Source organism: Heterocephalus glaber, unplaced genomic scaffold (assembly GCF_053883595.1).
Source record: "Heterocephalus glaber isolate CG9 unplaced genomic scaffold, H.glaber_assembly_v1.0 deba00001608, whole genome shotgun sequence".
NCBI lineage: Eukaryota > Metazoa > Chordata > Mammalia > Rodentia > Bathyergidae > Heterocephalus > Heterocephalus glaber.
The window spans coordinates 5,752,002-5,765,322 of NW_028258379.1; the positions used below are offsets into that span (position 1 = coordinate 5,752,002).

The 13,321-nt window shown below is 48.3% G+C and overlaps 1 protein-coding gene across 2 annotated transcripts in view; it reads right to left on the reverse strand.

Moving 5' to 3' along the window:
• The window catches only part of Sptb (spectrin beta, erythrocytic), a 120,365-nt gene that overhangs the window by 65,112 nt on the left and 41,932 nt on the right, over positions 1-13,321 (reverse strand). For both annotated transcript variants that reach the window (XM_087195271.1, XM_087195272.1), the window contains exon 2: positions 4,472-4,679. In XM_087195271.1, the coding sequence (XP_087051397.1) occupies positions 4,472-4,619 (148 nt within the window). In that variant the 5' untranslated portion in view covers positions 4,620-4,679. The remainder of the gene's footprint in view (positions 1-4,471; positions 4,680-13,321) is intronic.

Below are 13,321 nucleotides of genomic sequence, written 5' to 3' on the forward strand. Positions count from 1 at the left end.
ACTCTCACCGGTCGGCCCTTCTTGCTTCCAGAGATAATGCAGAAAGGAAGCCTGCATCCATGACAAGATCCCGGGGTCCCAATTTAAAGGCAGAGCAAGTGGGATGCGTGATGCCATGTGCTGGTTTTCAAAGGAGGGATGCTGGTTAGCTTCTCCCTTAGCAATTGCTCAGTTGGACAAAGAACAGGAAAAACACTGAGACAAAACACAGGCCCTGTCCTCCTCACAGCACCTTGAAGGAAGCCTGGACTGCTCTCCACACTGCAGCCCCTGGGTACTGAGGAGCCATAAATCACGCAGTGGTGGCACAGGGGATGCTGGGAGGCCAAGCTGTGTGTGTGCACGCGCGCACATGGCAGGGAGAGTGGGGAAGAGGAACAGTTTCAGAAGAGAGAAAAGGGGGAAGGAGGATGCATGGACTTCTGTTTTTGAAGCATTTTTCTTTTCTGTTCCCCCACTCTCCCCTCTCCCAGACAGGCCACATAAGCCTGGAAACATCACCCCGTCTCGGGGGTTCTTCGCCAGGTCCAGGGAGGGGGTGCAGGCAGGCAGGGGCTCCAGGCGTGAGACAGCACCGAGGGCACCGGTCTAGCTACTGACTCTGCAGCCACAGCGCTTCACCCCTCATCCGACAGCTCCCTGGTTAGGAGCAGCTCTTGGGTGAAAAAGGGAAGGAATGCAGTGGGGCTTGGGGGGCAGAGTGGCTCAAGGAGACACAGGGCCCCTTCTCACTGAAGCCTGAAGGGTGGAATCTTGTGGAGGGATAGAAACGTGGACCTTGCCACTCTCCCTCCTCTAATCCCTCAAAGCAGGTCCAAAAAGCAGAAAGGCATCAGGAGCAGTTATCAAAGGAGAGCAAGACAGTCCCCTTTTGAGGAGGAAGCCTCGGGCCACCCGCCACTTAACCCCGGAAGTGCTGCCAGCCAGAGACTGACGTTAAGTCAAAATCTGCTTAGGATCTAAGGAAAAAATTCCTGCTGGGCCCCTAACCCTCCCCTTGGCATTGCCAAGGTCAAATCTATTATTCCCTCTGCAAGTTTTCTTCCCCACCTCCCCCTATACTTTAGTCAGGCTGATTGTGTGTTTAAAATCGAGTTGTTCATTCTGGAGACAGGTCAGGTTTTTATATATGAGGGCAAAGTAACCAGGAGGCTTATTTAGGCCTAGAGAAGAGGTGGGAATGGTATGAGAGGCAGAATAGGAAGTATTTCTTGAGAGCTGAGACCAAGTTGACTTAAGAGGCAAAAAAGATGGAGTCACCAGTTGCTAAATGGAGAAGGACCTAGAAGAGCTGCCATGCCAGGAAGAACATCTGATGAGGCCCATCATCCGCTGGTTTCATGGGCCCCACGTCACCCAGTTGGATGGTGGAGACCTAGCTGGACTTGATGGCCTTATGGACAGAGCGACCTGAACAGCATGTTTGTCCTTATCAGTGGAAGATGTGGAGTAGGGAAAAGAGCCAGGAATTCTAAGCACAAGAAAGTCTTGGTCTCTGGCTTTTTCTTCCAATGCTGCCCTGCCCAGGCAAAGGGAGGTGGAGTTAAGAATGAGGAAACAAGCCTGGGAAAAGGCCAAGGTAACTGGGACAAAGATTGAGTTGATGATCTTGGACCTATGAAGTTGAAAAAGGGCAGAAAGTATTTGCAGGAAGTTTTTTAAGTAATAATAATACAGTAGCTAATAGTCACTTAGCACATATTATTGATTTAAAAAGACTTCCATAAACCTTAACTTGTTTTATCTTCACAACAATCTTGGGAAAGTACTACAGTCCCATTTTATAAAGCAGGAAGTGGAGCCCGTCATCTTCCAGAGCTGTAGCATTAGAGGTGGAATCAGGAATTAAATCTGGTCTTGCAATATTTTCCTCCTCACCCTAGACCAGGGATGCCGAACCTATGGCATGTGTGCTGCAGCAGGCTGTTTGATGTCATTGAAAGCTCTAAAAGGTTCGCCATCACTGTCCTACACCTCTAAATGTAGACAAAAATGCCAGCACACCCCGCCACCACCCCACACCTTGTACATATACCTACAAGCAGATTACCACCATCGAATACAAAGCACAGAGCTGAATCTTCTGGACCTTAATATTCTCATGAGTGGACAGCGGGCATAGAGCATGTTGATACAATGGGACCAAAGGTAACTTCCACTTCATAAGGCCTTGTTGGGAAAGCTGGTCCCTGACGAGACTGCTAAGGTCACCCTGAAGATGGTATTGCAGGAAAACATGTCACAGAGTTAGAACTGGGGAAGTCTAACACACGCCCTTCTTCCCTGCTACTGGCCCTGCAGAAATGGGTGCATCTGGCCTCTCTACTTTGGACTTTGTACAGCTTTGGCTTCCGGCAGAGGTCATTCCGTAACGTTTTGAAAAGATCCCAGACTTACCTGCATGTTACTTGTTAGCCAGCTGTTCTAAAGCATTAAAGTCTAGGCTTGCTACTCTATAACTAGTGGAGTCCCCCTCCCTAGGGGATCTGGACCCTATAGTAGATAAGGTGGAGACTCCTAACCTGGCCCAGTCAAAGTTAGCCAAGGCTCTTCCATAATCAACCTAGGACTAATCATGAACTTTCTCACGCTGTGTCTTCTTGCACTTGCCTCTCTACTCCATCTCCACCCATTTCCCAGGCTGCTCATTAGACCAGGCCACCCTGGCCTGGTCAGCTGGAAAAACCCTCAGCTCTTCTGCTGTCCCGGGCACAGGGATGCTTCAGTTCCCAGCTAGACTGCTATCTCCTCACAATCTATTCCGATTTTCCCTCCTTTGCTCTCTCACTGCTATTTAATTTATGTGCCTTTCCCACAGTTCTTCTCTAATTCTACTTATGCTAATTAATTGTAAGAATAGTTCATTTTTTCCTAATACATTATCAACCCCTTAGAGACAGATGCTATATTGAACTCATCTGTGGTTCCCCCTCTCCTTTCATATCTTAGCTTTAAACTTAGTAGGAGTACAATACATAATTGCTAAAATGAAATTTACCTTGGCTTCCTAAAAAAATAGGCTGTGATCCAAAAATCCCCGCACAGGACAGCCTCTCTCCTCATTCTGTCCTTTGGCAAATCTTGGGGAGCTGGGCACCTCCCTTCTTCTATCTGTGTCACTGTGCAGCCAGATCTACCCAGCACAGGTTTAAAAAAAAAAAAAAAACAGAAGGTAAAACCAGACCAACCAGCCAAGGGTTTCCATTTAGTTTGGTTATTTAAAAAGGTTAAAGTTATATAAGCAAAAGCAAGGAGTCACTGCTATTACCTGTCCCCCTAAAAAAAAATCAAGGAAGGGTTTTGTGGGGTCAAGGAAGGTGAGAAGGAGATGAAAGAAGAAGGAGTTTCTTGGAAATATCAGGGTGACACCATGACCTGAGTGGATTCCCCACTCTGACAACAGATACTTCCCCTTTCGGACCAGAAAGCCCAGATACTCCCGGGATGGAAGGTCAGTATGGTTCAGAGTGGCCTAAGGTCGGGCGTGGGTCTCAAAGTCAGCTGAGGGCCACAGTGGCTGAGCGTGGAGGAAGAGGAGACAGAGGAGGATCACCATGCACCTCAAGCAGGTCCGTATGGGGTGAGGGAAGAACCACTCCAAAGAGAGTTTATGGGAAAGGCTGTGCTGGTCCTACAAGGACAGGTGCAATCAGCGATGGGGTATCGCGTCCAGTTAGGGCTGGACCGGGTGAAGGAAGCTCCCTTGGACACCATACACTGCCATAGAACTTAAGTTTTCTATACTGGCCAAGGACTTGGGGCCAGCATAGAGTTACCCTGCATTAAGTTCAGGGGAGACAACAGTCACAAGGCTTAGAAAGCAGGGGGAAAAGAAAAGAAAAGAAAATCCCAAGAATCAGATCTCAGCCAGCAGGGGGAGGAGAGGCTATTTCTGCTAGAGATGTAAGATATTTTCACAGAGACAGAAAGAGGCAGAGGGACAGGGACAGACCACCACACACCAGCCAGCTACACATCTAATTCCAGTTTACGGACAGGTTCCCTCCTGAGGCAGCGCAGGGAGGGTGCTATCTGTTCTCAGTGGCCCTCAGAATTGCTCTGTTCCTCTGGGACACGGAGAGGATGATGATCATGATCCCCCCCGCCCCGGCCCCAGGCAGGAGCCCGGGACACACAGGACCTCACATGGACACGGACGCCGCCGCCCAGCCCCTCAGACAATCCTTCGCCCAGACTTTCTCACGCTTCAGACTGTAGCAGCAGGCAGGGACCCCTGGCACCACCTCCCTAGCGCCTTCCTCCCTCTCAGAAGGGAGGAAGTGAGGGATGCTCAGGGCAAGGGTGCTGAAGCCTGTGCTCCCCTGGGGAGGAGGGGCAGGCTGCCTGGGCCAGCCCCCCCCCCCGCCCCCCGCAGGCAAGGGCTCACTGACAGCAGAGGGACACCTTGTGGGGAAGGCTGTGGACCTGGTGACCTGAGCATGCTCCTCTAACCCCCGTGGCCCTGTGGTACCTGCCAGTGCCTTGATCCGGGACCTCTCAAAGAGCCTGGCCGAGCTGTTGTCATTATCCAGCTCGTCGTCCGGGGCATCCCACCGGGCATTGATCCGGCTGTACGGTGGCTGGCTGCTCACGTTTTCAAACTCCGTGGCCGACGTCATGTCAGCAGGCTCTGTTCAGCGGCTACTATGCTTGCCTCAGTCTTCATGGAAGAAGGGTCCCTGGGGACAGCAACACAGTCAGAGGGTTAGCTCTCCACCCCCTGCACTTTTTCCTAGGGGAAACTTATTAGGGCCATCCAGCAGGACCGGATCCTGGCCGGAGGAGCGAGCCAAGTTGCTTGCTGGGTCATGCTTCCGACCCAGGGTCTCTGGGTCTGTTATAAAATCTTGCAGCAGCAGCAACAGTAACAGCGGCGGTGGTGGCAGGAATGGAGACAGAGCTGCAAGCAGCAAGGGTCAGGACGGCCAGCAGGTGGAGCCGTCAGTCGCAGTGAGCCCACTTCCTCCAAACCCTCTGCCACCACCCCCGGCAGTGCGAGAGGCAGCTCTCAGAGCCCAGGAAGGAGCAAGAGCCCAAGGCTGGTGGGGAACAAACTGGGAAGAGCAGCCCCGACATTGTGGACTGGGGCCAGGTGCCAGACTGGGAGGGAGACCTGGCAGGCAAGGGGAGAGGAAAACCTGGAAGTCACCTGAGTCCAAGTCAAAGGGTGGGGGATCAACCAGTCACTGGCGCCACAAGCCCTGGCCCTGCAGCTGCCTGCGCTAGGGGGAGTTTGCCTCACTAAGGCCACCCAAGAGCCCAGAGTTCTTCCACAGCAGCCAACATTCAGAAACTGAGCTGTTCTTTTTGGTCTCTTTGAGTGGACTCTGGTGCCAGGACAAGGTCTCCTGTTGAATCCCAGCCCTGAGCAAGCAGCCCAGGGAAGACTGTGTCCCTCAGGGTGATCAGCCTGAAATGCTGGGTGTGGGGTGAAGGACTCCCACAGACAGTGGAGCTGCATATCAGGTGTTTATGTAATGAGCATAGGCATTCTTAGTTACCTTCTCATTGCTGGGACACAATACTCAACACCCACAACTCTAAGGAGGAAAGGTTTAATTTGGCTCAGTTTGTAGAGATTGGCTGGCTCCAAGGCAGGGCAGCTGGCAGAGGGGTATTGCAGTGGAGAATTGCTCACGGCATGGCAGGCAGGAAGCAGAGAGCTATCAAGGGAGGAGGAAGGGAGAAACACCCTTCCAGGCCATGCCCCAGTGACCCACCTCCTCCAACCAGGCTTTACCTCCCCACACCACATTTTGCTATAAACTCGTCAGTGGACTAATCCACAGATGAGTATCACATCCCCATGATCCAGTCACCTTCCACTTAAGAGCACATGAGGCTTTGGGGGGACATTTAGACATAAACCATAACATTCTGTCCTGCCCTCCCCCCAATTCCTATATGCAAAATGCACTTAGACCATCTCTAAGAGTTGCCAAAGTCCTAACAGTTTCAGCAATGGCAAAAACTCCAAGTCCCAAGTCTCCACTGAGATTTAAGACAAACTCTTAGCTGTGAGCTCCTGTCACAATGAAAAAGTTGGGCCAGGGATTTAGCTCAGTGGTTCCAGCACCTGCCTCGAAAGCGCAAGGTCCCGAGTTGGATCCTCAGTACCAAAAAAAAAGAAAGAAAGAAAAGAAAAAGTTAAACATTTCCAACATACAGTGGCACAAGATAAACATTCTCATTCCAAAAGGCAGACATAGGGCAATAGAAAGGCATGGGACAAAACCAAGACTGAAACCCAGCAGGGCAAACATTAAATCTCGTAATTCCATGTCCAGCACACGGGATAATCTGTGGCAAGATGTGAACTCCAAAGGGGTTGGGTGGCCCTGCCCCTATGACACTGCTGTTAGTTACAGCCTTCATGGCCTCTCTCTTAGGCCAACTTTGCTCACTCCTTGTAGTTTTCCTTAGACAATCCACGTTCCTTGCTTCTCCAACATCCTGGGGTCTCTACTGCACTTTCAGCTTCATACCCACAGCTTCACACACTTCCGTCTCAGGGGCACATTGCCTGGCCTCCCAGACCTTCTTCTGAAATCTAGGTGGAAGCCTCCCTGACCCCACAACTCTTGAATTCCGCATGTGAGTAGAACTAGCACCATGTAGAAGTCTGCTGCCAGCTGGAGCAGTTTTTTGGTGTGTTACCAGGGATCAAACTCAGGACTTTGTGCTTGTGAGGCAGGTGTGGCTAAATCCCAGGGCCCTGGAGCAGTAGTTGAACCCTTTTGCATCTAGCTGGTATCTGCAGAGGCTCTAAGTGCCTGAGTGGCTGAGCATCATGAACTGAATCCTGGGGAACCAATTCCCATTCCCTAGGCTGTTGCCATTCAGTGCCACAGTGCACTCTTTTCAAGCCTGTCTTTCACCTTTGCAACTTGGAGCTGCAAAGGGAGCTTTGTTGGTTCCTCGGGCATTTTTTCTATTGTCGCATTTCTAAGTACCTGGATTCTTTTTAATGCTAATGTTGTCAGCAATCAAATTCTCCTCTCCATTTTTGCAGGTCCCAACTTTACCAAAGTTCCCTTCTTGCCAAACTCAAAACTTTTGAAATCATTCTGCTGGGCTATTTGCTCCTGATTCACAATATAGAGCTGGCTAAAAGCCCCCCAAAGTACCCAAGCTGACAGGGCTGGGCAAAGGTATTTGCCATTTGGAGGAAGGGAAAGTATAAGGTGGAAAAATCAGCACCTTAAACACAACACCACCAGGCTAGGCCTGTGCCCAAGACCACCCTTGTGTCTGTGAACAGCCTGTGCTCATCCAAGACTGCGACTTCCAACCCTGAGATTTCCCACTCAGCTGGCTGGGCAAGACAGCTGGGAAGGACTCCCCTGAAGGGAACTACCACTGGCATGGATGGCTCAGCGAGAGAGGGACAGGCAGGCTCGCCACCTCCTGCAGGGCCACAAGCCCGTCCAGCAGCCTCTGAGCAGAACTGAGCTGCCAGACACAGGAGGCACAGTGAGATCAGACCCCGAGCACAGGAGGTAACCAGACCCTGGTTCTCTCTCTTCATCCTGAGCTATTTTTAAGAGTGGCCAAGAGAGGCCCAGGCTGTGGGGCTGGGGAGTGAGATTATTTAGCTGTGGCTCTGTAAATAAGTCTGCCCCAGAAAGATGAGCCTGAGCGAGCAGACCAGCAGAACAGCGTTCAAGGCAAGATTGATGGCCCTGGGTGCAGGAGAGCAGCGACTCAACAGCAATTCATTCTGCTTTAAAATGCCATCCTTCCTGCAACTGCAGCTCAGAGGAGGCCGTACCACTGCCGGGACTGTGAAAAAACACATATGTATGTCTAAACACATGAGTCCAGATTGTTTGCTTTTGGGAGGGCCAAATCCTTGAAGGAAAAGAAGGCTCAGAAATGAAAGTGAGCCCATCTTCCGCCTCTGCCCCCTGTGGCCACACCAGCCCATGCCCAGATGGCATTTCATCAGCCAAGCTGGGAGCGTGGGCCACAGGGCTTAGGCAAGGAAGCTCTCGGAGACTCAGAGGTGACAGGCAGAAAGGAAGAAAATAGGAAAGCTACAGACAATTATTCTAGAAAGAAAAACCCCGTACCAGGCCCAAAACCAGTTCAACCCAGGGCTCCCTCAGTGTCACTCACCTCTATTTCTATTACTGTCTCAATGGCTCTTCAAAGGCCCAGCTATAAAGACACCACTGTGACCAAAAAGAATAGCATATGCTGGGAACTCGTAGGGAGAACCTAATCAAATGAGGAGCCACAGACATGACAATCAGGTCAATACCTGAAGGGACTCTGAGATGAGGTGATCTGTCCACCCTTTCTAGGGTATAAGTCATCTGTGCTTCTGGAGTAGTCTCCGTGACTCATGAAAGATCACAGGTAAGTACATGGCTAAAATTAGATTTTACATTCCTGTCAGCAAACTCAGGACAAAATGGCAAACAAAGTAGTTCCTTGTCCATTCATTCCCCAGGTCACCCTCAAGCCCCAAGAAGGCTTCCTCTTGAGCCACCAGACCCCTTGTTTCAAAGGACAGGTGAGCCTCCCCTGCTCCACGTGACTCTGCATCCAGGGCAATCCACTGCCCTGACTGTCTGCCTGCCTGTTTACTAGCTGGGCAGTTCTACCTTCAGAGATGACCTTACAAATGAGCTCCTGCCACCCTCGGTCCCTAGGTTATACTTTAGGTAGAACCGGGCCCTAGCCATTTGCCCATGCACAGCTCAGAACTGAAAAGCTCATCTGCTTGCACAGAGCTCGCTCCCAGAGGAACGCCTACTATGCACAGGGATTTCACAACATCTCTGATGCGACCGACAGCTCCACCTTCCCATGTGTCCTGGGAACCCATCTGCTACTAGATGGAGTGTTAGGCCTCAGAATCTCAGCTTCATGTGCTATGCTCAGCTAATCACTGGGGCAGTAAGGAACTGAGAAAGGGCCAGTGACCACATTGCTCTCCCAGCCAGGCTGAGCTGGGTCTCATGTCAGCCTTCCCACAGCCCTAAGCAGGAGAGATACTCTTCTCTTCCTTCCTCAGCCTCCCGTTAAACTAACAAGCATCCCTCCTCTTCTCTGTACCCCAAGAAAGTGAGAAGCAACAAAGCACGTATCTCTGTCAGGCCTGGGAAACAGGGTCCATCGAATGTGATGCCCCTCTTCCTCAGTGGGACAGAAATTGTAGATTGATGCAACCTCGTGGACAATGACTTTCTTAAATAGAATTTGGAGCCACCCTAGGTTTACTTTCTAATTTATCCTCTGTAAGCTTTGCCTCCTGACTTGCTTGCTACTTTGTCCTGTCCGAAATGCTACCTCTAACCTGCTTTTGGTACTATAGCAACCAGATCAGGAGATTAAATCCTGAGGTTCCCTGGCAACTTTTCTGCCAATGAACCAATCCCCCTCCACTTCCTCTGATCATAATCTTAACGGAAATTCAGACATCTTAAAGAACAATCAAATACACCAATAAATATTTACTGAAACAGAATAAGAACCAATGAGATGCCATCACACAGTACTTTAAATCTATCTGCAACCCTAACCTCCTCTCACTCCAAGCTGTACCTCTGTCCACCTCCCAGACTTCACCTAGAAATTATAGCTCGGTTTCGGTATATCTGACACCAAGCACACAGCTCCTGGGACAGCACAACAGAGAGAGGTTCGGCAACGTGGGGATGGTACAAAGCAAGAGGCAAGCATGCGGCTCTTCTAGTAGCTGGACACCATCAGTTCAGGCCTAGACAAGCCATTCTTCCTCGCTGGAGCACGTTGGCTTTTCCACACCATATGGTTCCCATTCTAACTGAGCCTGGCTACCAGTCCCATCAGCACTAGGGTGAGCTTTGGGGTCTTTAAAGCCCTAGAGATTCCTGACTGTGGTTGCCATCATAAATTCCTGCACACTTGCAACATCCTGGTCATTCACATCCACTGCTGGTTGGTGAGGCCTTTCCCAGACCCTTCTGCTCTACTTTCTGGCGCCAGTCAGGGGCTTCAGGCCCACATGTCACGACTTGTGCACTCTCATCATAGAAAAAAATCTCCTACTAAGAACTGACTCCAGTTATGCCACAGCTGCTGGAATACGGGTGGGGTGAGTGGTAGCATGGCTCCAAAAGTTCTTTCAGGGATTTGGCTGGGAACAGGTGCTGCTCAGCTCTGATGCAGGAGTTGGCTCATCAGCCCTCTGTCTTAACAACAGCATCTATCAGCACCTCACATCCTACTCAGAAGCAAATATCCACTGGGAACAATTAAATACAAGAGAAAAGAGGATACTCCTGTCATTAGGGTGAGCATCCTTAATCTGACAATCCAAAATCTGAAATGCTCCAAAATCTGAAACTTTTTGAGTGCTGACATGACACCACAAGTGGAAAATTCCACGCCTGACCTCCTGTGATGGGTCAAAACTAAAGTTCACTAAAACTATTGTCTAAAATTACCTTCATGGGGCTGGGGATTTAGCTCAGTGGTTTCGCTGCCTGATACGCAAGTGCAAGGACCCAGGTTTGATCCCCGGTACCAAAAACAACAACAACAACAAAAAAAAATAAAATTACCTTCAGGCTATATATATAAGGTATGTTTGAAATATAAGTGAATTTCACATTTAGACTTGAATCCCATCCCCAAGATATGTCATCATGAGGAAAAATTTTTCATCTGAGGAAAAATTCCCAAATCCAAAGCACTTCTGGTCCCAAGCATTTTGGATAAAAGACATTCAGTTTGTACACAGTTTTCTAAGATTATATTTTACTGGAATTCCTGGGCTCAATATCTGCATTTACAGAAAGCTGTTACTACCCAGTCCCACCTCCTCTTCACTCTCCTGACTCAGTTCTTTCAAGATAAACATTGGCCTCCACTTTCAGAATAAAGAACATTCTACAGTAGTTGAATTGAAAAGTCAAAGGCCCGATCTCTCTTTCTTCATGAGGACATCTCCCCAAAAGCCATAGCGACTTCTCTTTCTGTGATGGGAGCTGAGGGAAGTAGTGACATCTCAACACGTACTGAGGACTCAGTTGGAAGTGGTCAAGAGCAGGTGGAGATAACTGAAATAACCAACTATTTCTAGTGAAATAACTGGCTCAGAAATGATAAAAAAATAAAAACCTTTACGATGGCAGGATAAAATTCTCAGCATCCAAATTCACTGATGAATGTTAGTATCACCAAGAACAAGACAATGAGACATTGAGTGTCTCCGATATGACATAACACCAAGTACATTATGACCTGTGATGTTCTTGCCTAAGTGTTGAATATAAGCAAGTCTTTAGAGCTAACTTATCATTTTCAGGAATTATGGGAACTCAAGAAGAGTTAAATGAGGAAACAGACAAACCCAGAATGGGAGCATTCTGCACAGAACCAATTCAGTTTCTTCAATAAATGCATGACATTGAGACAGACCCAAAAAAGGGGGCAGAGAGTGCAGATTGGTGTAGATTAAGACAGACTTAGAAGATGTAACAACCAAGAATGACGTGTACCTCACTTGATCCTGAATCAAACAACTATCAAAACACATTTTTTTTGGTACCGGGGATCGAACTCGGGTCCTTGCGCTTGCGCAGCAGGTGGTGAAACCACTGAGCTAAATCCCTGGCCCTCAAAACACAATTTTTGAGACCCTCAGGAATATCTGAGTTATAGACTCAACAATAGATAATAACTAGGAATGACAACCATGAGAGGTGTGATAACACCATTATGGACACGTAAGAAAAATAAACATATTGTATTCTTCAGTGACGCTAAAGTGTCATGGGAGCCATGACATGGTCTATGGGATCTGTTTAAATTTGCTTCCACAAAGCAGAAAGCAGATGAAACAAGTGGGATGCCCCTAATGATTAACTTGGGGTGATCTACACATGGAAAGCTCCTCTCTATTCTATATATGCTAGAAAAGTCACATAATAAAAGTTTCGATAAAATTTACACGTAATCCCAGGCATGGTGGTGCATGCCTATAATCCCAGCATCCTGGGAGGCTCAAGCAGGAGGATCACACATTTGAGTTCAGCCTGAGCAAATAGTGAGACACTGTCACAGGAAAATTTTTAAAAGGCCTGGAATATAGCTCAGTGCAAAGGCCCTGGGTTCAATCCCTAGCACTGCAAAAAAAAAAAATTTACAACTAATGATTAATTTATAAAATACAGGGACACTCCTTTACTCAAGGGCTATATGTTCTAAGAAATTGTAGATAGGATCAAACCTTATACATATATGGTTTTTTCTATATATGCATACCTAGGATAAAGTGTAATTTGTAAGTTAGGCACACCAATAGATTAACAATATAACTAAAAATAACTTAGAATGACTGAAACAATATTCTACGATAAAATTGCCAGTGTCACTACCCTTGTACTTCAGTGTCATCATTAAGTAAAGTAAGAGTTTCTGGAGTACTGTGATACCACTGCAGTGAATTTGATACTGAGAGGGCTACAAAGCAAGAGGGTGAGCAGCACATATACTGTGAATACCTGGGACAGAGGATAATTCCCACTCAGGGTGGGATGGAGCAGAAAGATACAAGGTTTAATCACACTATAGTATTCAGAATGACACACTATTTAAAACTTAGGAGTTCTTTGTTTCTGAAATTTTCCATTTAATATTTCCAGGCCACAGTGACCATGGGTCACTGAAACCTTGGCAAGTGAACATACGTCCGAAGGCAGTGGTGATGAACCTAGGGCATCTGTCAGCATTCAAGCCAAGTCACCCCAGCCAAGGTTTGACAATTACTAGGAAGCATGCAACAGCAAAGATCACATTAGTTGTGCAAAAGCATGCCAAAGGCAAGCTTTTACCTTTCAGTGAAAAGCTGTTTGTATCATTGAAAGCTCTGCTATTGTGTTTTTCTTTTAAGACAAAAGATGTGAATGTATGAGTTGTTTTGTCTAAGCTAAAATCTCCGTATTCAGGTTTAATTGCAGTGCTGGCACTTTGCAGTAAGTAAATGGGTTTGGGGTTGCAGTTCGGGCACTCAGTATCTAAAGGTTCGCCACCCCTGCCCTAGGGGAAAATGATGAAACTTGGCAGGGGTGTCACTTGGCAGGGGTGTGGCTTCTGCCTCCCTTTCCAACCCCAGCATTCCATCCTCATGTCAACCTGCAAGCCTTCCTGTGGTTATTCAAGCTTGCCACTTCCTCCCTTGCTCAGGGCTCTGATGTATCCTTCACCCTCTGCCTGGGATGCTTCTTGGAGCATCCTTGCATGCTTGGCTCCTTTCTCACATCTCAGGTCTCTTCTTAGACACCCCTTCCTTGTAGAAGTCCTCCCTGAGCCCTCTATCCCAGATAGG